The 23,627-nt window shown below is 32.0% G+C and overlaps 1 protein-coding gene across 1 annotated transcript; it reads right to left on the minus strand.

Annotated features, from left to right (window-relative positions):
• Positions 1-8,591: 8,591 nt before the first annotated feature.
• Positions 8,592-11,626, minus strand: LOC130950659 (PITH domain-containing protein At3g04780). Its single transcript, XM_057879215.1, has 8 exons — positions 11,442-11,626; positions 11,247-11,333; positions 10,886-11,009; positions 9,989-10,037; positions 9,853-9,910; positions 9,666-9,712; positions 9,489-9,566; positions 8,592-8,987 (listed from the first exon to the last, which is right to left on the minus strand). The coding sequence occupies exons 1-8, from the start codon at positions 11,622-11,624 to the stop codon at positions 8,939-8,941; spliced, it is 675 nt and encodes a 224-aa protein (XP_057735198.1). The 5' UTR covers positions 11,625-11,626; the 3' UTR covers positions 8,592-8,938.
• Between the last annotated feature and the right edge of the window lie 12,001 nt (positions 11,627-23,627).

Here is a 23,627-nt window from a genome sequence, read left to right on the forward strand (position 1 = left end):
AGCTTGAGACTTAGCGGTTAAAGTCATTGTCCAAAGCAAAAAGACTGTGCTTAAGAATTCTGGACACCTCTATCTGGGGACTCTAGCAAAGTTGAGTCACAATCTAAAAAGGTTCACCCAGTTAAAGTGTCTATGGCATTATTGTATCCGGTGGTAATATCGGAAAACAAGGTGCTTAGGGTCACAAAAAAGAGCTAAACTAGGAGAATCAAAAAGAGCTAAACTAGGAGAATCAATAATATTATCTAGATTCTAATTTCCTAAAGATGCCAGCATTTCTGATTTTCAATGGATAGTGAGATGCCAAGACCATTCAGAAACAAAAAGCTACTAAGTCCCACTCATCTAATGACTGAGCTTCTTTGAAAAGTCAGAAATTTATTGCATCCTAATCTTCTTTTCATCTTATTTTATTTTTAGTTGCTTGGGAATAAGCAACAGTTTAAGTTTGGTGTTGTAATGAGCGGATATTTTATACGCTTTTTGGCATAGTTTTCATATAGTTTTTATTAGGTTTTACTTAGTTTTTATTAAGTTTTTACAGATTTTAGTGTTAATTTCACATTTTTGGATTCCAATTTGAGTTTGTGTGTTTTTATACCTTTTCAGGTATTTTCTGGCTGAATTTGAGGAGCTGAAGCAGAAGTCTGATACAGAGACAGAGAGAGCACAGCAGATGCTATCTAGATCTGACCTCTCTGTGCTTAGAAGAGATTTTATGGAGCTATAGAAGTCCAAATGGAGCGTTCGCAACAGCTATAGAAAGCTAACTTCCAGAGCTTTCCAGCAATGTATAATAGTTTAAACATTGTTTCGAATTAGAAGGCCCAAAACTGGCATCCAACTCCAGCTTCCTACCCTTTTCTGGCGTCCAACGCCTAAGGAAGCAGAGCCTAATGTCCAAACGCCCAGAGATGACTCCTTAGCTGGCGTTCAACATACAGAAGACCTCATAGCACGTGGATCTCATCAAGCTCAGCCCAAACACTTACCAAGTGGGCCTCAGAAGTGGATTTTAGCACTAAAAAGACTGTTGTACCCTTACTAGTCATTAGCTTAGTATTTAAAAGATTTTATTCATGTCATTCGAACAACATACATCACTTTTTCTTATTATACACGTTTATCATTGTGTTTTACCTCAGTATGAGTTTATAAACCTCCTAGGTTGAGGGGAGGAGCCCTGTTGAGTCCTATGAATTAATAAAAGTAATATTGTTTCTTCTTTGATCCGTTTCTGATCTATCTCTAAGATGTATATCCGATCTTCATTGTGGTGAATAGGATGATCTAACCAATTAGCTATATTTATCACACTAAGACAAACATGTCTGACAGACACCCGCGTCTACTTGGGTTCGTGTGAATACCTGGAAGAAAAGCACGAGCCAACAGCTATGTTTATACATCTCTCAGACGGTTAATCCACTATTTTGTTGGGTACTTCTCGAAACACCAGTTCAGCTAATCTCCAGGGAGATTAAGTTCTCCATGGTATAGGCTAGATTCCAAAGAAGCAACGTTCTCTGATCCAGAAGATTCGACCTTGTCTGTGGCATTTTGAGTAGAATCGCCAGGAGAATGACTTGCTAAGCGCTACACCCTCCGATGGAGTGAATGACAAGGGACTTGGCATTCAATCTGTAGCAGAGGAGATCAATGACTAAGGGAAATGGCTTTGATCACTTACAGTCTGCCATAGAAGAAGATCATTTACAAGCAAAGAAGACAGTAGTACCAGAGTTACTTCAGAAAGAGAAAGCAACTCCAACTCTCAACTCTATTCCCATTATTACTTTCCAATTATAATAACAAGTACTTATACAAAATTCTAAACATAATCACATCAACAACCTTCTGATTCCGCCTGACTAAGACCTGCAAGACAACCATAAGCTTGCTTCAAGCCACAATCCTCATGGGATCGACCCTGACTCGCTCAGGTATTACTTGGACGACCCAATGCACTTTTTGGTACTGCTGCTGTACGAAAAAGTGTGGGGTTTTGCGTACGCACACCAGTGACAAAGTAACAGAGGACAATATCCATGAAGAAGAAAAGGTCAACAATAAGCAATCCTACCCCTAACCCAACAAGAAAAGTGAGTCAAGCCAATAACAAAAGAATGCTTGTTGGGATGAGATCAAAACAGGGGACTTTAATTTTCTCCTCTTCTCCCTTGAGGTCATTTCTATTAACCAACTGGAAGAAGAGGAAGAAATTCATGAACAACATGTCAAGCTAATGACATTAAAAGAGTGCTTTTTGGGAGGCAACCCAACTGTTGGTAACAATTTTCTTGCTTTGCTTAGTTTACTTTCAAATAATTTGGCGTGAGATTGCATAGAATAAGTTTGGTGTTGCCATGCAACAATGAGTTTTGACCTTCACTAGGTACATGCATCAATTTCAAATGAAAGTTTCACACTAAGTTTGGTGTAGTGGGAAGGAATACGAGAAAAATGACAACAATGAAGATGAAGTACAAGCTGGTTAAGTTCCTTTTCTAATTATTTGTTCTCTATACATTCAATTGCAAGCATGATTATCTTCTATTTCCTTTTTATGCATGTGTGTTATTCCTCATTGATAAGCATAGTCTAGTTTTGAATTGTAATATGTTGCTGTGATATTATAACTACCATCTTGAATTTTGTAAGTCAAAGCAATTAAGTATCATGATCATAAACAAACAAGGTAACTAAAGAAGAAGCTAGCATGAGCATATGAGTATTGGAAGGCTAACATGACTATTGTTGTTCAATTGCATTTCAATTTGTTTAATTGAAGTTTTCATCTAGAACATCTTATGAAATTTTTTTTTTAAATTTTGAAAACCTTGAAGAAGCAAATTAATTAAATCAAGTAAAAGCAAAAGGCAAAAATGAGAAAGTTGAAGGTTCTGAGTTCCGATGACAATTTATTAGTCAAGTACTTGTGATGTTTATGTATCAAGCAAAAAGTTTGAAAACAAAATACTTATAATCAAGGCTAGGCTCAAGTGCAAAGCACGGCCTCAAAACTCAAGGCTCTGAGCATCAATGATTAGAGAGTAAAGAAAAGAAACAAATGAGCCTAAAAAGTTCTCTAGTTACATGCTTGTGGTGCTTATGTATCAAGTGATAATACTTGAAAATAAACCATTTAGAGCCGAAGCTAAAAACAAATGGTGCAGAGACTCCAAGAAGCTAAGCAAAGAAGAAAATAGAAATCATGCTTCAAGGAAGGAATATAAAGAAAAGATTTCATAAAGTGAGGTAGATGGAAACATCAATCATTTGAATTTCTTTTGTGATTGTTGTATACATAGTAAAGTAGCCAACCATGAATATTTAATTGCTATTCTTCTCACCTTGGATTGTCAAATTGTATTGCATGATTCTTTATTTTCTTGAGGACAAGCAAAGTTTAATTTTGGTGTTGTGATGCATGTGCATCATGTTGTATTTTCTATGCTTTTTCATACAAGAAATTAATGTTTAATTCTTAATTTTGGAAGTGTTTTGGTGCTTAAGTTGTATATTGTTTTGATCTTTTGATTTGATGAATTTTGTAGGAAATGAATAAAAAAGTAGTAAAAAGCACAAAATAATCTCAAAAGAAGAAAGGAGAAGATTTTGGCACACTATAGAGCTTGGACACGCTTTGGAACTTTAGGTCACGCTTTTAAAAGCATGTCCCATGAAGCAAGCATGGCCCATGAATAAGGAAGCATGCAAAGTTTCAAACGCCAAGTCAATAAAATGTTTTCTTCATGAAACGCCTTCAATACATAAGGTAAGGCCACTCAAGAAGGGCGTTTCTAATGCCTTTAAAGGGTGCCTAAAACACCAAGTAGTTCACCTCTAGGGGCACCAAACTTGGTTCCCCAATGTTGCCTCATTCCTTGGCATTTCCAACTTCAAAGGTAGTGTTTGAAATTCCACAAGTTCACCCACCCAATGCCACCTTGTATTTGGCGTGTGCAATGTGGGTTAAGGGCGTCTGAAATGCTACTTACTTAACCTTTAGGGGGCACCAACTTGGTGCCCCAAAACTAGCTCATTCTTGGCGTTGGCAACGTGGGCTAAGGGCGTTGAAAACGCCATGTATTTGATCTCCAGGGGGCACCAACTTGGTGCCCCAATCTCAACCTCTATACTTGGCAACCTGACCTCTCCATACTCCAACATAAATAACTTGAACTACAAAGATCCAAATGAGGTGATTCTAATGTTATTGAAAAGTAGACTTCAAGAGATTTCCAACCATATATAACACTTTATGATGAACACTGGATATGATGTTGCAATTCACCCTGAAAAAGACAAGGTGAGCAGAGCACCGGCATTTAAAACGCCCTTAACTAGCGTCTAAAATGCCCAATCCTTCTTCTCCAGGGCCAGCCACAGTTCAAGCACCTAAGTGGCGTTTTCAATGCCAATAGTGGCACCTAAAATGCGAAGTGAGCAAAGCATGTCCCTGCAAAAGTGCCAGGTGGCCTCTTCACCTTCTAAGGAGAATAATTTGAGCTATAGAGATCAAAATGACGCGCTTCCAGTGGCATTAGAAAATAAACATCCTGAAATTTTCAACAATATATGATAGTTTATGGTGTCATGCTGTTTGGGCCATGAACAAGGAGCAACAAAGTGAAGCCCAAATACTGAAATGCTGAATCGGCGTGTGAAACGCCAATTAAGGGCGTCTAAAACGCCCAAGGAGCCATTTGGCCTTTCAAACTTCAACTAAAGGCGTCTAAAATGCCAATTTCAAGCTCCAAACATCCACCTTCAAGTTTCAAACTCTAAGTGACCTCTAGAGCATCAATTTGGTACATTTCTTCCACTCAAAGTCCACTCCAATTTCATGCAAACAAGCCCACAATTGTTAACCAATCAAGGCCACAAGAATCATCTAGAATTAGTTAATTTTCATTTGATTGTAATTTGTTTTGAATTTCATTTGAATTTGTAATTTTAGTTAGCTTATAAATAGGGCCTTAGTTTCATCATTTAAAAAAAAGTGATCCGGGGGAAAGAAGGAACGATCCAGGGGGTCTTCGGACTCTCTTTTCACACACTTCACACTCTTTTTCTCTTCCATTTTCTTTCATACCCACCTTTGTAAATATTTTGTTATGCGTCTCTAACTCTTTAAATTGGAAAAGAGAGCTCTATTGCAATTTAATGGGTTGATTTATTTTCATTCTTCATCTTCAATTCTTCTTTCATTGCTTCTTTAGAGAGAGTCTTTGTGCTTTAAAGATTTAATTACTATCACGAGAGAGATTAGATCTATTTGAATTCTATGATGAACTTGAGAAAGGAGTCATAGAATTCAGTTTGAGACTTTTCTCTCACAACTCTCTTGATTGATAATTCTTAGCTTAATATGTGAGATGTAAACACTTTGAATTGAGATCTTGAGGGTTGTGTGGCTCTAAATTAGACTCTTCATCTCTTCTCATGAGCAATTAGATCAAGAGATTGGTAATTGATCAAGTTAAGAGAAATCAAATCACCGAGAGATTGGGGTTTGATTGCTTATGATTTGCCAAGAGATCAATGATTGTATGATTGAAGTAGAGATGAGAATTGATGATCATGAGAATGCAATATCTCTTTATTCCAATGTTCTTTTCATTCTTAGTTTTTGTTATTTATTTTCTTGCATTTTATTTTCTTGCACTTTACTTTTCTGCAATTTACTTTCCCGTACTTTACTTTCCTTGCAATTTAACTTTTCAGTACTTTACATTTGCTTCATTTACTTCTTGTTCTTTATTGCTTTCATTTAATTTCATGTCATTTACAATTCTTATTTGCTTATCACTCGAAATTGAACCGTCTAACTATAATAATCAATCAACTATTACTTGCTTAATCCGTTAATTCTCGTGGAATCGACCTCACTCTTATGAATTTTATTATTTAATATGATCAGTGCACCGATAATTTTACGGAATATTATTCATCAATTCCGTATCAACTGTAAAACTTAACATAAACACAAAATATAATTGCTCTATCACAACACTAAGATCAGCAGATAACAGCTTGTTTGAAGTTTCCAATAAACAGAATCTAATGGCTTGCCATCAGCAAAACCTTTGCCGTTGCAACTAGACAAATTATTTTATATATTAAATAAAAAATGTCAAATGTCAAATTACTTTCTTGTCCATGTGGTAATTCTAAGGAGTTTACATTTAGTTAACACTTTATTAATCTATAATCAACTTTGCCACTTTTCATTAATTTATTGAACAATCACGGGAGACATCTTTATTAATCATATAATTGTTACTTTGAAAAATTCTAGCCACTAAAAGAGGATAGGTCAAAATTCTAACAAGGTAGATTTTCACACAAAATCCAATAATATTATTTTATGATACAGGATTAGAATTTTACCAATAAAAAGATATTTTAGTTTATATGTGAATAAATTCAATCAATTAAAAAATAATACCTTAGACATTACTATTTTTTTATTGATTTATGACACAATCAATTATTTGTCTACGATTATATTAAAATATAAAATATAAACATACATAGACACACACATATATACAAACATTATAAATTTTGAGAGTTAAAGTTTAGTATGTATTGTATTTTTTAAAAATGAATAATATTTCGTGATAGTATATCCTGCCTCCTATAAACATCACAACATGATGCACAGTGAGACGTGGGATTTTAACCTTAATGAATTAACATTATTGTCAAGAATTTAATTTTGATACATAAGTGTAAAACAACTTAACACATACATGTAGCGGTACATTATTAAAAATTATTATTATTTTTATTGACTGCATGAATGATTATTTAAAAAGACGGATATAATTGCACAATTATATAAAATATTTTATACTATTAATCAAAATTAAAACTCTTATTATCAAAATAAAAGAATATATATACCAAATAAAAATTTATGAGAACATTCAGGTTTTTTATGAGAAAATGTTCACCCAATATCTAAGGATAAAATTATGGGAAAGTCGACTAGCAAATCTCTAATCACAAACAACAGCATTGCTTTGGAATATTCTAATCCATCTACATGGCAACTTTAAATCAAATCACTTCAAACAACAGCATTACATTACTTTGTTTAGTAAATCAAATTACCATGTATGTGATATTATTCTACGTACAATAACCCCAACAAGAGGTATCTACCCATATAAAAAATATTAAATGGTAATCTCCCAAACCTCGCAACATCAATAATTTAAACAATTTCGTTAGGAAATCAATAAAAAGTGCAATCTACTACAGCCAGCTAATAACTTTTTTTTTAATTTTTTTTTTGGAAAGAACATGAATTCAATTATCATGAGAAATATTCAAAATCTAAAAAAAAAATATTTAAAGCTAATAAAAATAAATATCCAAAATTACTGTAAAAAAATATCCAAAATCTAATAAAAAATAGATATAAAAAATTATTTTAAAAAATTCAAAACCTAACAAAAGGAAACATCCAAAAATATTAGAAAAAAAAAACATCTAAAAACTAAAAAAATCATCTAAAACTATTAAAAATATCTAAAACCTAAAAAGAAAACATATATAAAAACATTCAAAACATATAAAAAAGACACATCTGAAACCTACAAGATGAAAAATGTTGTTGTAAAAAGAATATCCAAAACCTAATAATAAAAAAAAAATTTTGAAATGTAACAAAAAAAAGTCCAAAATCTAAGAAAAACGGGAGATCCAAAATCATTTTAAAAAATCCAAAACCTAATAAAATTATAGAAAAAAAAAGCATCCGAAGATTAAAAAAGAAAACATCTAAAACTATTAAACAAAATCATCCAAAACCCAAAAAGACGAAACATTCAAAGCATAAGAAAAAGAAACATTCAAAACCTAAGAAAAAAAAATCTAAAGCTAATAAAAAAAATCAAAAACCAAGATCTTACGCGAGGAGATGGAGGAGCAGCCGCACCATTCTCGCACAAGGAGATGGGCACCGCAGTGAGAATTTGGAAGGTAACGCAGGTGTGCGGCAGCACGACAACCAGTAACAGACCAGGAGGGGCCAATGGTGCAGAGTGTGAGAAGCATTTGAAAGAGGAGATGCGGGTGTACGATGGTGCGACGATCGACAAAGGAACAAGAGGGATTGGCAGCGCAAAAAGTGAGAGGGAGGCAACGTCGCGGCATTGGAGGAGAGGGAGATCGCGGTTCCGGAGCGTTATCGGTTGGAATAGTGGGGCGCACATCTTGAGAGTGCGAAAGTAGTATTTTTGAATTTTAAAATCAAGTTGTAATTTTTTTGAATTTTAAAATCAGGTTTATGGCTAATTGGCTCTAGTTAGTTACCTATACTTTTTCTAATTTAAGAATCAGATATAAACTAAAATGTAACTGCATTACCAACAATCGTGGTATGATATCAAGGTTGCCAATATACCTGAATATCACCATCAAGGAAAATTAGCAATGCATGATGAGTTTCACCAGCAGTTATCATTTTTCAACTTCAAACAAAGAAAACTTTCTACTACTACTACTTTGTCCAGTGTGGAGAGTGAATAGTGATGATAAAAAGATTAAAAAAAATAAAAAAGAAGCCACCTCTTTTTAGTTCATGTAACATCCCTAAATATTATATTCTAGTGATATATAACTGATTACGATGAAATAATCAATGCAGTTTAGTCCATTCCAGAATTGGTGATGCAACAACGTTTAATCTAACCTCAATTAGTTTTACATATGTCCGGAACATGTAACATTGAAGCCATAGATATCCATGCAGCTGAAATGTCATCTCTTAGCGCATTAATTGACAACCATTCAGTTTTACATGAAATGAGATAGGCGTTGGAAATCATAATCCATCATGCATGGAGCTGGATATAACGTTTCCAACCAAAATTTCAACGGGACGACACAGAGCAAAGTTGAATCTAGTCTTTCCAGCACCTCAATGATCTTCGATCTTCTTCAAGCCCTTCATGTCCGTTGTTTCAACTCTGCATTAGACATAAAAATCGAAAGATTCATGCTTTACATCTTATATAAAACAAAATTCATGCCCTTCAAATGTAATTGACAATTGAAGACAAGGTAAGCAAGAGAAAATTCCCATGAATAAACCGATTTCATTTATTCTTCCAACAAACCCTACTCCGCTCTTTTTCAAACACATATAAGGAATCAGTTCCGACATAGCCATGCTTTAAATGAACATGTGACCCAAAGCAACTGGTTAGATAACATGGCAAATAGAAACACTTAATGAAAGATTGTGGTCCTAAAGCCTTCTTGTTCTTGCTTTTGCTAGAATCTGATTGACAAAATAGAGCGGCATAAATGATTATGCCAACTAAGTCATCATATATCATTTTAACAAGCTTTTATATTAGCATTGATAATTTTGTAGTGTGTGCTCAGAGAAAGGGAACTGAAAAGTTAAAGGGGAGAAGAGAAGAAAAAAGAAGGCTGGAAAGGGCGATCACAAGTTTAAAACTTACGTTGAACCATACAGCATAATCTTCTGAACTTTTGTAATCTCGGAACCAGTCTGGTTGTCCTCAATAAATATTGTCAAGCTGATCAAGCAATCAACCTAATTAACAGCTGATCCACCAGTTTGATCATAACTGTGGAAGATACCTTCCAAAAGGAAAGAATTAAGGAAAACAACTTACCTACGAACATTTTGGAATTTGACATACTTTACAAGTACTGGTTTCCCCTGACATAGTAGAAGTTGTATAAGTATGATGTGAATTTATTACAAAATGCTTACAAAATATACCAAGGAATAGTACTTTGATATATGTTACTCGAGACCTTAGAAGAGGCGCAGTAAGGACAGAGCTACTGATTAATTACCTTAAGATTATCTGGGGTCAAAACTGCCATGTCGCTTGGTGGATAGTCATTGACATTACTGCCAATAATTAACAAGCAGCAACTGATCAAATTACAGTACACATATTTTATTGAAATCAATGAAGCCAACGTTTACCTAAATCCCATGTGCTCCTTGTTAGAGAACAGCTTAACAGTCTTGGGGCCTAAAAGATAACATTGAATTCCAATTATAATCTTGTCGAAGTAAAGAAAATACAATATAAATACATACACAAGAGGCATACACAGACACATAATGATCCTTAGTATCTGAATATTAATAACAACAACAACAACAATAATAATATAAAGCAAATAGCCAATTAACAGGGCAGATATAATTGGAATATGAATTTTGCAACATATAGATCACATCTAAAATCAAAAGAACTGGAGTATGATCATCATATCTAGATCGTATATAAACCATACACTCACTGCTTGGATACTGTTATTCCATTGAGGAAAGAAGCATTTAAGATAAAATAAACATCTTCTAAAAAAATTAGAGATGGCTGTTACTGTCAAGTAAATTATTCAGCCATACAAAAAATGAGAGAGGTGATGAAAGTTTATGGATAAACATAGATGGGCAACTAGTTTCCCTTCATATAACAAATGAGAAAAGGCCATGAAGCTGTTTCACAACCATAAACATAAGGGTTTTTCTTAGAGCATCCATAACCCTAATGGTATGCGGAATAATTAAGGAATCATAAAGAGAAATTATAAAACTTTTATGACATCCAATGCATTGGAAAATAAAACTTTAATTTTTTTTTAATATAAACTCTCATGTTAATTCTCTAAGTAGTGCCATGTTAGCGAAATCCCTAATAGTTAAATGAACAACAAACTATATCATCACTATGAATATTACTGCTGAATAACTCAGCCAAAACAGTTTGACAAAGCAGCTTCAAAGTTGAAGCCAACCAAATATATATTCACATAAATATGTTAATAGAACTTCGATTCGAGATGCAAGCTTTTGAAGATTCATGATAAATACCTTCCTCCTCAGGACCCTTGACAAGAATGGAATGGAGTTTAATTACTTGTGTAAATGGAATATACAGCAGAAGCTGCTCATCCGCATCACTGTCCAGATGCAAACCATCATCTTCTCTATACCCCTGTTTGTCAATACAAACATTCAATAACATAAGACACACCTATAACCAACTCAAAACTTTTCTTTAAGAAAAATTGCAGCAATTCCAACAATGAATAAGGGCTTTCAGAAAAGCACAATAACTTGCTGCAGAGAAAGATAAAACTAAAAATGAAAACAGGAAACATCAAATTCATACAAGTGAGAATGATTCTATGATTCGACAAACGTAAAATAAATAAATGAATAATTAATAAACCTGTTTGAGAGCATTGGGGAGAGAATGGGTTGAGCTCTGATTGAGGCATTCAACGCCAGACCAGTCTATGAAGTCTAACAGATCAACCTGATCAACACACCAGAAGAAGGTTCACAACTTTGATACGGAAAGGGGAAAAAGAAAAAGAAGAAGACGGAATGAATGGAAGAGAAGATTGATGAATTGGAATCTTACTTGACCCTTTTGAATTGCACTCGCTGACTCCCCAGACATTGCTGACACAGAGAAGAAGAAGAAGAAGAAAAAGGGAAACGAACGAAGAAAGGAAGAGACTCGCGTAAATGAGAAAGGGAGAATGGAAATATGGAATAAACACCCAGCGTGACTGCGTGGGATTTGGGTGCGCTTTTGTGTCATTGTGTGTGTGAAACGACGACGTTGGACCTCTAATTAGAACACGGCATAATTATATGGGCAATTTACTTATTTAAATAAAATAGTCGAAACATTTACCTAAATGTGCAAAACGGTTTATGGAAAAACTGAGTTGCTTGTAAACCATGAAAAGTTCTAGCGTGGTAAGTTACCACGGTTTATGAAGAAGGTAAACTGGTCATAAACCCTTGTGGATTACAACAGTAGCGGCATGAATATGTTACAATGGAGTATTAGGAAAGAAAAAACAAATATTTCTATCAATTATTTTTAAAATAAAAAAGGTATATAAAAAATATAAAAAAAATAAATATAACAATTTTGATTTTAAAACCAAAAGTGCCTCACTATTCCTAACAATGGATTATGTGACAATGATTCTAATAAAATCCCACCTAGAAAATGACAATAATCCTTTTGTGAAGAAAAGAACGCATCATGGATTAATAAATGCCTTATTTTAATTTTATATGCACTTATTTTAATTTTATAACAGTAGAGAATTAAAGGTGGCTTCTAAGAATGATGACAAAAATCACACAAGCACCTCACCAGTTTTTTTTCTATAATTTTAATTAATTCCAAAAAACGATTTTTCGACTTTAATTTTTTAGATTTATCTTTTTTTTTGTATTTGGAGTTCGGTGAACTCTATAAAAATAAGCAAGTTCACTTTAATTCTCGGCAAGCTTTACTCAAAATTTTTAAAATGCATATCATCGTCTCCAAAATAATATATAGATCTACAAATAGTATATAAGAGTACACAAAAAATACACAGACAATAAGCATGGTTTCTTCAAGTATTTTTTTAATTATAAATTAAAAAAACAAGCCATATTTAACAATGGCAACCATTATTATAGTCTCAAAAAAAATATCCAGGTACACCGAAATAAATATTTAACAAGGATTTTTTTAATTATAAATTAAAAAAATAACTATTTCCCAAAAATAAAATACAACTTATTCCTGTGTACTCTTATGTACTCTAGAGAAGATGATAATAGTTATTATTGTTAACTTTTCAATCTGACATATTTGAAGTGGATTATTTTTAGAAAATAGTTATTTTTTAATTTATAATTAAAAAATTCTTGTTAAATATGACTTATTCCGATGTACCTATATATTTTTGGAGACGATAATAATGGTTGCCATTATTAAATATGATTTTTTTTAATTCATAATTAAAAAAATCTTTGAAGAAGCCATGCTTGCTGTCTGTGTATTTTTTATGTACTCCTATATACTATTTGTAGATCTATAAACGGTGTGTTTTCTGGCCATAATTGAACCTACATAAACCGTTGTAACCCACAAGGGTTTATGACCAGTTCACCTTCTTCATAAACCGTGGTAACCTACCACGGTTTATGCCTTCCACGCCACCTTCATAAACCGCTGGAACCTCCCACGGTTTACAAGCAACTAAGTTTCCCCATAAACCGTCCAAGCCTGCCACGGTTTATGCACAATTCAAAAACCGTGGTGGGTTGTCACGGATTACATAGAATAGGATTTTTGCACATGCATGTAACAGCAATCCGTTTTGCACATTTGGGTAAAGGATTCTGTCATTTTATTTAAATAAGTAAATTGCCCTAATTATATCATCAAATTACTAATTTCAAAAATGTAAACCTATAAAAATGGTTGTATCTTAACAAATTATTTTAAAAGATAATTATTTGACCTAATTTTTTTGGTGTTCATTATCTTCATACCTAATTATTAACTAGTAATGTTGCTTTGTGTCTTTTTATGAAGTTTTTACAGAAAAAAAACGAAATTAAAATATACTCATAGAATTCGTTTTTTTAATTTTTATATGATAGTGGAGAGGATGATTTGTACCTTTGAAACAGGGATATTTTGCTGAGTTGTCATATCTACGTATTGGACATATTTCAGATATTGACATTTATTCATATTTGTCTGATACGTATATCTGTTGTGTCCAACCATGTCTTAATAAAAAGTAAAAAAATTTCTTCCGGACGCGCTTGGACACACCTAAATATCATCATGTGTCAGCATATCCAGTTTTATTCTTAACTTATATTCCTGAAATAAATTTAGAGATAGTATATATTATTATTTATTAAAACAAAAAATATTTTAAATATTTGATATAATTAAAACAAGACATTAAAAATAATTAAAAAATTAATTTATATTTTAATATCAATAAAATATCAAAATATCATTATGATTTATCTAAAAAATACTTTATATTTTATATGTATACGTATCCACGTATCATATAAAATTTTAAAATTCGCGTATCGGCGTGTCCTATGTTGTGTCGTATCCCGTATCCGTGTCAGTATCCGTGCATCATAGATTTGCACAAACATTACACCGTAATACGTATATAATGTTGAAAAAATTTTAAGTGTGTCAATCATTTTTATTGAAAGACTGAAATTTCCATTATTATGTCTAATTAAGATATAAAATAAAAAAATGTCAATGGTTTTGATTGTGGCTAATTTTTGTAGAAATAGAAAAAAACTGTGTATACATTATTGTGATGGTTAATTAGTGTGTGAAATCTTTAATAGTTATAAAAAAACGTCTAATTATTTTGAGAGAATTTGTGGTGAAATCTTTAATTATATAATATTGCAAAGGCCTTATTCTGTAGTATTATTATACTAACATGATGTTTTATTAATAAAATAAAAAAATCTTTATTTTTGTAGAAAAATATTTTCTATTTTATTTTTAAAGATCTAGCTAATTTTTTGCGTTTGGAATAAGTTTGCCGTCTCTTTAGCGAACTTTATCAATTTTAAAAAGTTCGTTGTCTCTTTCGCCAAACTTCATGTAATACTAAAGTTTGTCGCCTCTTCGACGAATGTAAAAACCCGTAGTCATCCTTAATTTTCACTTTTCACTCCTTATTATTCACTCTCATCCTCTCTTCTCTAACTTTTCATTTGACTATTTTAAAATTATTTATTTTTACAATTCGTCAATTTTAAATAATTTTGTTCTTCTATTCTTTTAAATTTAATTTATTCTTGTATTATTTTATAATTTTAACATATTTATTTAGTTAGAATGAATTTTCTTGTTAGGTATAATTAGTTTGATCATTAGATGATATAAGTAGTTTAGATTTACTATCTGTTGTTAGTTACATTATATTTAACTTAAGTCATGTATTAGATAACCTCAAACAATCATGTAGTTATGACAGGAGATTAAAAGATGTTAGTCAATAAATAATGTTATTTAAATTATTGTTTCATTTGAACTAATTATGGTTTAGAGCAAAATTATGGTTTAGATATTTAAATTTATTTTCAACATGTTTGATAATAAGTTAGTTATTCTAATTTATTCTATTATAGTGTAGTTTGATAGTGTAAAACATGTTAGGCTACGAGAATACCTTTTATAGATGATATCGAATTAACCATATTACTAGCAGATTTGTCCGAGTGATATACCTTATAACTTATGTCCTTTATATATTTAAAATTTATCTTATTACCTATGGCCTCTACTTTGTCTAACTCATTGATTTTTTTTTTTTTTGGTAGAGCCCTCGCTTCTTGCTTAAGAGAAGCAATTTACTACAACAGTCTCCAGAGGATATGAGGACACACCTTAGATGAGGAAGATTTGAACATGTGGCATACATGCTAGAATGGGACCATGACTGGGCACTGCTTAGATCAAGAGATGACTATCACCCTGCAAGACCTGGCATATCCATTGGGACTCAACATTGATGGATATCCAGTCAGCGGCTACATCGATGGTGGGAGCATTTCTATGATGAACACTCTATTGAGGACCTCTGCCAGCAGTTATCGGGCCTCCATGATAGATAATCACAGAGCAAGTGGACTATCAATCTTACTTGGTTTCGCAATGTTACTTATGGAAATTGGAAAAGCACCCGATGGAGGAGCGTGCGCTGTGGTACACTAGAGGACACATCATACAGATCACTGGGGGTATTCTATTTCCGGATGCCTCTGACTCTCGAGTCTACATTAGGTGGTTGCATCTTCGATGTGGGAGGTTGTCATGGGGTCAGCTATGCTGGTGTGGCTTTGCTGCCAGATGTGTTGTGCCATGGATAACCATCAGCAATACGTGTGTGGATGCTATGGATTGCTTCTTGGGTATATCATCATATACCTTTGTGTCGACCTGAGGAATTTGACCAGCATCAATTTTCGCTCATTGAGGGGTATTATTATTATTTTGGTATATTATTTCTTAAGTTAATGGAATAATTGTGTGATTTCTAAATATTCATCATGCTATAGGTGGGTGGTTAAAGTCACTTAATAAGAGTTGAGACGAGGCTTCGATAGTGGAGGTGTATTTGCAATGGCATTGGTATTTATAATGTAAATAGTAAATATTTGAGACTTATATTTGAATAATAAATATTATTTTGTGTATAGCATGTTTCTTGGTATCTGAGAGGTGACTGGACGTCATATTCTGACCCACTCATCCAGAATATAGTTCCATATAGGACTGTTGAGACTAAATCCTCTACTGCAGTAGTATGCCTGCTATTATCCTTTGCCATTGTCGAGTGGCACTAGGTAGACCATATGGTGCGACAGTTTGGTGGCTTCCGGTAAATCTGATCTATTGACAACCAGACCTAAACTGGTGCGCACTGTACAACATACTTCAATTGTTCACCCTCTAGTATTTTATACTCTGCAGTCCCCCTAATACTATACATCTCAACTACCATAATAACTTCCTCCTTGTTTTTATACTATTGTCCAATCTCAAATTCATTGGTGGAATCATTCTCAGGGTCTCCTCCACTAAATAAACAATCTGAAGTCATTGCCTCGAGAATCAATGTGAAAAAGTGATCAAGCCAAATCATATGGTTGGAAAATGGTAGGCTGTGTCAGTATGATTTATATCACTGAAGTAGTTCATCTTTTCTTCATCCAAAATTTATGTTGGTTCAGCCTCAGCATCTTTATCGTTATTGGAGTTAACTTGATAGGGATCCATCATCAGGTCTCTAATCACAAAACCGTCATGACTTTCAACATTAGCTTACATCATACCATTATTAGAATCCTCGACATTTGACCCTTCTTAACTACCTTCAGGTGGCATATTTAGGTCAACCATCGCTCTTCTAGTATTTCTTCTAACTGTCTTACTTAAGGGGTTTTCATCAATAGTATCCATAGAAGTTCTACCATACAAGTCGGCTAGAAAAATGAATAACTCCAACAGGTGGATATTTGTCCAACTGTTGTGCCAGATCCTTATAAGACGTATGTCCTAGTCGTCATGTAACCGATATCTAATTCACAAAAAACATAAGACCTTATCAAAATCATCATCAAATAAAAAAATAACAAAGTAATAATAACAATTATAATCTATCAATAGTACGAATAATTTTTACGTAAATAAAGTGTTATTTACTTTGGTTAGTTGTCTATAATAGATTTTTTTTTCCACTCTTTTCGTATGTTATTGACTAGTGACATGAACTATCAAATTCTTGAGTGTTGTTAGACTTTCAACTTTAGGTGGCATATACGTAAATATTGGTTGAGCAAAAGTAAACACGATAGGTCCATCTTGATCATATATTATCTTACCGTCATAATGAATTGATAATAACAAAATTTTAGAAATGGTATAGAGTAAACAAAAGATGAAAATAAAGAGAGTAGAACGAAATACTATTAGTGATCTTTGTGACTGACCAGCTTCGATGGAATTTTATTGAGGTGACTCAAAGTTTGTCGTGGGCAAAAAACTTTATGTATTATATGAAGTTCACTGAGGAGTGGTGAACCTCGTGAAATTTACAAAGTTAGTTGAGGGAGCGCGAACTTACTTCAGGCGTAAAAAAAATTAGATCCTCGAAAATAAAGTGAAAAATGTTTTTCTATAAAAATAAAGATTTTTTTATTTTACTATAGAAAATATCGTTACCGACAATGTGGGAAGCTCAATTAGGATAGCCAAGTAATGTGGGGAGCTGTTCGAATATACAAGCATAGCGCTTTTGGATATAAAGCATAATGGGCTTGTATATTTTGAATAAAATAAAGTTTTTTTTTGGTCTTGTAGACATTAAAAGTAAAAGAAGTAATATTTGGCATAATTGTAAGAACCGAACAGGTGATCAAATCGGTCAAACTACTGGTTTATTAGTTTATTAGTTCAACTGATAAATCACTGGTTGAACCGGTAAAACCGGTTCCACGTAAATAAAAAATATAAAATAGTAAAAAATTTGAAAAATTTAAAATACATATTTTCAATAGTATCTTAATTTGACACAATGAAAATAATAATCTTTAAAATTAGTTGTACTACTACAATTGAATTAATGTTCTCGGACAATATTCAATCTCAAATCTAATACTCCTGAATTTACCATCATGGCATGTTCATCCAACTTATAGCAGGTAATAATAATAATAATCCTATCCTTGTCATATAGTTATTAGTTCATATATATTGTCACATTATTCAAATTAAAGTCTTAAAAGCCTTTCAAAATCACATTATACTATTGATTCTTTTTTCTAATTTCAAAACTAACAACAAATTTTCCAACACTATGCAGCAACATTATTATTAAAGGCATCACCATCAACAAAAAAATCAACAATCTGCCATTAACTAGTTCAACAATATAACAAGTTATAACTCAACAATATATACATAATCAACAATCTGCCATTAACCTATCAGTTATTCACTCCCTTCAACAAATTAAAATCTAGTTTGCAGACCAATCTGGATGAGACAGATTCTGGCACAGCAATGTTATATCAACAAAAACAAACTATACCCACTACGAATTAGAAAAAAAAATCAACAATCTGCTATTAACTAGTTCAACAGTATAACAAGTATAACTCAACAATATATATATATATAATCAACAATCTGCCATTAACATATCAGTTATTCACTCCCTTCATCAAATTAAAATCCAACTAAATAACTAAAAAAAACAGAGAACATATTTCACAGTTTGCAGACCAACCTGGATGAGACAGATTCTAGCATAGCAATGTTACATCAACAAAAACAACCACTACAAATCATAAAAAAAAACAACAATCTGCCATTAACTAGTTCAACAATATAACAAGTTATAACTCAACAATATATACATAATCAACAATCTGCCATTAACCTATAAGTTATTCACTCCCTTCATCAAATTAAAATCCAACTAAATAACTTAAAAAAACAGAAAACATATTTCACAGTTTGGAGACCAACCTGGATGAGGCAGATTCTGGCGATGGAGAGACAGCACCGCAGTAGCGACGGAGGAGACACGATGGAGAGGTAGCACCACAGTAGCGACACAGGAGACACGATGACGATGACGAGAGACCCGGAGCCACGAATCCGACGTACTCGGACACACTGTGAAGCCGGAGAGACAAAGCAGAGGAAGAGAGTCTTCGAGACTGAGAGAGACTGCGAGGAAGAGAGTGTTGGTGTGATGAGGGCAGGAAGAGACTCAAGAAGTTGAGACTCGAGATTGTTGGTGTGATGAGGTGAGGAAGAGAGGCTTCGAGAGCTCCAGCCTCCAGGTCCAGGGGTCAGGGGAGGGGTACTGGGGATTGGGGTAGCCGTTTAGGCAGGGTTAGGTCTTTTTCTCTCTCTTTTGTTTTAAAGAAACAAAACGACAGTGTTTTCCAGTAAGAAAAGAAAAAAAAAAAGAGATTTCTGAACTGTCCGGGTTTCCCAAAATCATCGGTTTGTCGGTTTTAATCCAAAACCGGGCGGTTCAAACAGTTCTCTTCGGTTTTGTTTCTTATGCGGTCCATTTACTCAACCGGACCGGTCAAATAACCGGTTCACCGATTTTCCAGTCGAACCGACCGGTCCGGTCCGATTCTTACCACTATGATATTTGGTAATGTTGATTAATGATTTGATATTATTGATAAGTTGGTGAACACAATAAAAAAATATTGCAGATAAAAAATTGAATTATAAATTTTTGGCAAAAAAATTGGGAATATTTTCATATATTAGTAGCCTATAAAGATAAAAAGGACATTGACGATGATGTTATGAGCATGCCGTATGAATACAATGGTGAAAAACTTTGAAAATGATGTTAGTTTTGCATGACATGAAAAAAAAAATTCAAATTTTATTTATAGATATATACGGTCTAACTATGTAAATGCTTAGGCATAATTTGATGAAAATTGGTGGAAAATTACTTGTGAGTAAATATACATGATTACTAATACAATTAATTTTACTTAGGTGAAAAAAATTTGAATGTTGGATGGCTTTAGATTTGACTTAGATAATTATGAAGTGAAGAAAAAAAGATAATAAGACACTTTCTATATGTTAGAGATAAATTGAAAGAGAGAAATATTTTAAAAGTTTATAAGGTCCCTTCTTATGTGCAATTGTTGAGTAAGAAAGATTGTGCAAGAGAAAAAATTTTGAAGGATGAAAGTAAGAGTGGCGGCATATATGCATCTTGGAAGACGATATTATTGGAAATAAATAGCATAAATTTATTTATAGATGAATTTATTTTAAACTGGTCTTGGTTGTAAAATTATTAAAAAGACATTAATAATTTGAATATATATATATATATATATATATATATATATATATATATATAATGGTATTCATTAGATGAAGATTAATATATCTTATTTATTAAATTATATATATAGATGATGCATATAGAGATATGATTATTAAATTAATTCATTTTGAGAAATTCTATTTATCACATATTTGTCAATAGGATATTCTCATGATGAACACAGTATTAGAGTTTTCTTTGACATACGACTATCATGGTAATTAACAAAGTATTTATTACATAATGCCTTAGGGTTCTGGCTGAATACATATTGGATATGATTTAAATACTTGCAAAATTAATTATTAGTCAACAAAAAAATTATCAACTCTTGTTTAAAAAATTTGAGTTTTATGATTATATTGATTGAATAAAATAAAGCTTTGTCCAAGATAATTGAATAAATAAAGAAATGAGCTCCTCGAGTCATTTATTAGTTCATTATGACAATAATAATGAGTTAGAGTTTAACAGTTAAATCATACTTTAAAAGTTAATAAAGACCTAGAAATTATGGAAGGAATTATACCTTATACTTCTCTTGTTCTGATTAGTAAAAAAATATTACTTCATACTGTTGGGTCATCGAGGAATAATGCTAGATGTCAAATTTTATTAGTAAATTAGTAATATAATACCCACTTAATGTTGAATTTATATAGCCACACACCAATGTATGTTATGATTTTCGCTAAAGAATTATTTAATTATTATTTTTATTTGATCAAATAAATAATTATCTTAATTCTAATAGAAAATTGTTATATGGCACTAAATTCCATGGTCCCAAAACGTTTGGACCATTAAATGGTCTCATAACAAAACATGATTTTTAAGTTTTTTTAACAACCACTAAATAGTTCTTTTCTAATTTTAATTACAAATTAACCCCATATATTTTATTTAATTACAAAAACTATTTTTTATTTTATAAATTATTATTTTATCATTCATCTATTATATTTATTAACAATCAAAATAAAAAACAATAACGAATTAGATCTTCCATTGATTGTAATAAACTTTTTGGCCATTCCAATCGATTAAAAGTTTATATTTGATCCGTGACGTTCGTTAGGGGCGGTGAAATTGTGTTTATTTGAAAATCAATCGATTGGATTATCAAAACAATCGACTGAATTTCAGGTTTTCCATAACTCAATCGATTGGACTTCGATTGGTCATATTACCCAATCGATTAAACGATGACTAAAATGTTGGTTTTTTATAATTCAATCGATTTCTTATACTACCCAATCGATTGAATGCTCCAAAGCAACTTGAGGTCTCACAATTCAATCGATTAATTGTGTTACCCAATCGATTGAAGTCATCAAGCAATATGGATTTGCCTAATTCAATCGATTGGTTGTGTTACCCCATCGATTGAATTGTGTACTACGCCATTTTCAATTTTCTTATCCTTTTTATAAATTATCTTATTATTCATCTATCTTAACTTTAAAATTCTATCTTCAATTTTTAAGACTTTATTTTGATTTAGATACTCTAATCTTATCTTTTCTTTAATATTAACATTATAAATTGGTGAATAATCTATCATTAATTATTCAATCTCACCATTAGAATCGTGTATCAATCTCTTTATGTATTATGAGAGAGTTATGCTAGCTTATGACTCGATGCCTGGGTAGTTATAATGTCTCTTGACTTACCCTTTTTTGAAATCATGTATTGGCTGGTAATGAATGTTCTTATTTTTTTATAGGGAATTCGTTGCTTGAAATGTTCCTCCTTTTTGAGAAATTCATATCAAACACCCCGAAATACTGATGGTGCAGGGATATCGGCGGTACAGGAGATATTCAATATTCCCTTGTTTTAAATGCTTTTTATGTCCGCTCAAATGTTTTGTATTGAAATCCAATTATCCTTTTGTGCTCTTCATCGTGCAGAATGGCGAATTGCCGAATGATGCTGGTGTCATCTCCAAAGCTGTGAAATAGATGTTCGATATATTGGAGGCTCAGAATGTAGAGCACAACATGAAAGTAACGTTATTAGAGCTTTACAATAAGGAAATAATGGATTGTGTGCCTCCTGAGAAAACTATAAAATCTGAAGATAATAAGTCTAAAAGTCCTATCGCTCTAACGGAGGATTGGAAAGGGGGCTTCCATTGTTAATCTAGGAAGAATTGATTAAAAATTTGTAATATATATATTTCGTATATGTCTTAGTAATATATGAACAGAAAATGAAAATGACATTACTTCATCATAAAAATATGAGTTTTTTAAACAAAAATATCTCTATAGTGCATAGAAATAGAGAAAAATTGTAAAAGCTTTCAATCGATTGGGTAACACAACCAATCGATTGAATTGTGAGACCTCAAGTTGTTTTGAAGCATTCAATCAATTGAATTTTAAAAAACTCACATTTTAGTCATCGTTCAATCGATTGGATAATATGACCAATTGATTGATTTTTGCAAAAACCATGCTGCCTTACAATTTTCAATCGATTGTTTTGTGATAACCTGTAGTCCAATCGATTGAGTTATGGGAAACCTGAAATTCAATCGGCTGTTTTGATAATCCAATCGATTGATTTTAAAAGAAACACGATTTTACAGCACTTGACAAACGTCACGGATCAAATACAAACTTTTAATCGATTGAAATGGCCAAAAAGTTCATTACGATCAATGGAAGATCTAATTCGTTATTGGTTTTTATTTTGATTGTTAATAAACATAATAGATGAATGATAAAATAATAATTTATAAAATAAAAAATAATTTTTATAATTAAATAAAATATATGGAGTTAATTTGTAATTAAAATTAGAAAAGGACTATTTAACAGTTATTAAAAAAATTAAAAAACATATTTTGTTATGGGACCATTTAATGGTCCAAACGTTTTGGGACTATCGAATCCTTAGCCTTCTTATATGCTTTGCTAGAACCAATAATATAACAATATTATGATAATTTAAAATATTAAATGACGATTAAGAATAATTAGTTATTTTACCATTTCAAATTAAAATTTGAATTTTTAGTTTGGATAAGATCTTAACTGAATCTGTTTCAATTAATTTATCATTTGATTCATAAGATTTCAATTTAAAACAAGATAAAGATAAAATTTAAAATAAAAAGATATTCAAATTTATAGTCAGAAATAACATCATATATATATATATATATATATATATATATATATATATCTTATGATACTAGTAAGGAAAACGTCACATAAACTTTTTCCTTTACCCAAAAGAATTTTTTGGTACAAGGAGTTATAAAAAGATTTCTCAATTTACATCAGATTTTGATTTGGTTTAGCAAAATTTTTTTTGAAGATGTGTTTCGGTTCTTCAAAATCACAAGCTCCTAA

Source organism: Arachis stenosperma, chromosome 9 (genome assembly GCF_014773155.1).
Source record: "Arachis stenosperma cultivar V10309 chromosome 9, arast.V10309.gnm1.PFL2, whole genome shotgun sequence".
In the NCBI taxonomy this organism is placed as follows: domain Eukaryota; kingdom Viridiplantae; phylum Streptophyta; class Magnoliopsida; order Fabales; family Fabaceae; genus Arachis; species Arachis stenosperma.

Excerpts from the sequence above, each read along its gene's own strand:
- LOC130950659 (XM_057879215.1), bottom strand. The coding sequence starts at position 11,624 with ATGACACAAAAGCGCACCCAAATCCCACGCAGTCACGCTGGGTGTTTA. Across the intron at positions 11,334-11,441 it reads GTGCAATTCAAAAGGGTCAA|GTTGATCTGTTAGACTTCAT; the intron begins GTAAGATTCCAA and ends TGTGTTGATCAG. Across the intron at positions 8,988-9,488 it reads ATTATGCTGTATGGTTCAAC|AGTTGAAACAACGGACATGA; the intron begins GTAAGTTTTAAA and ends TGTCTAATGCAG.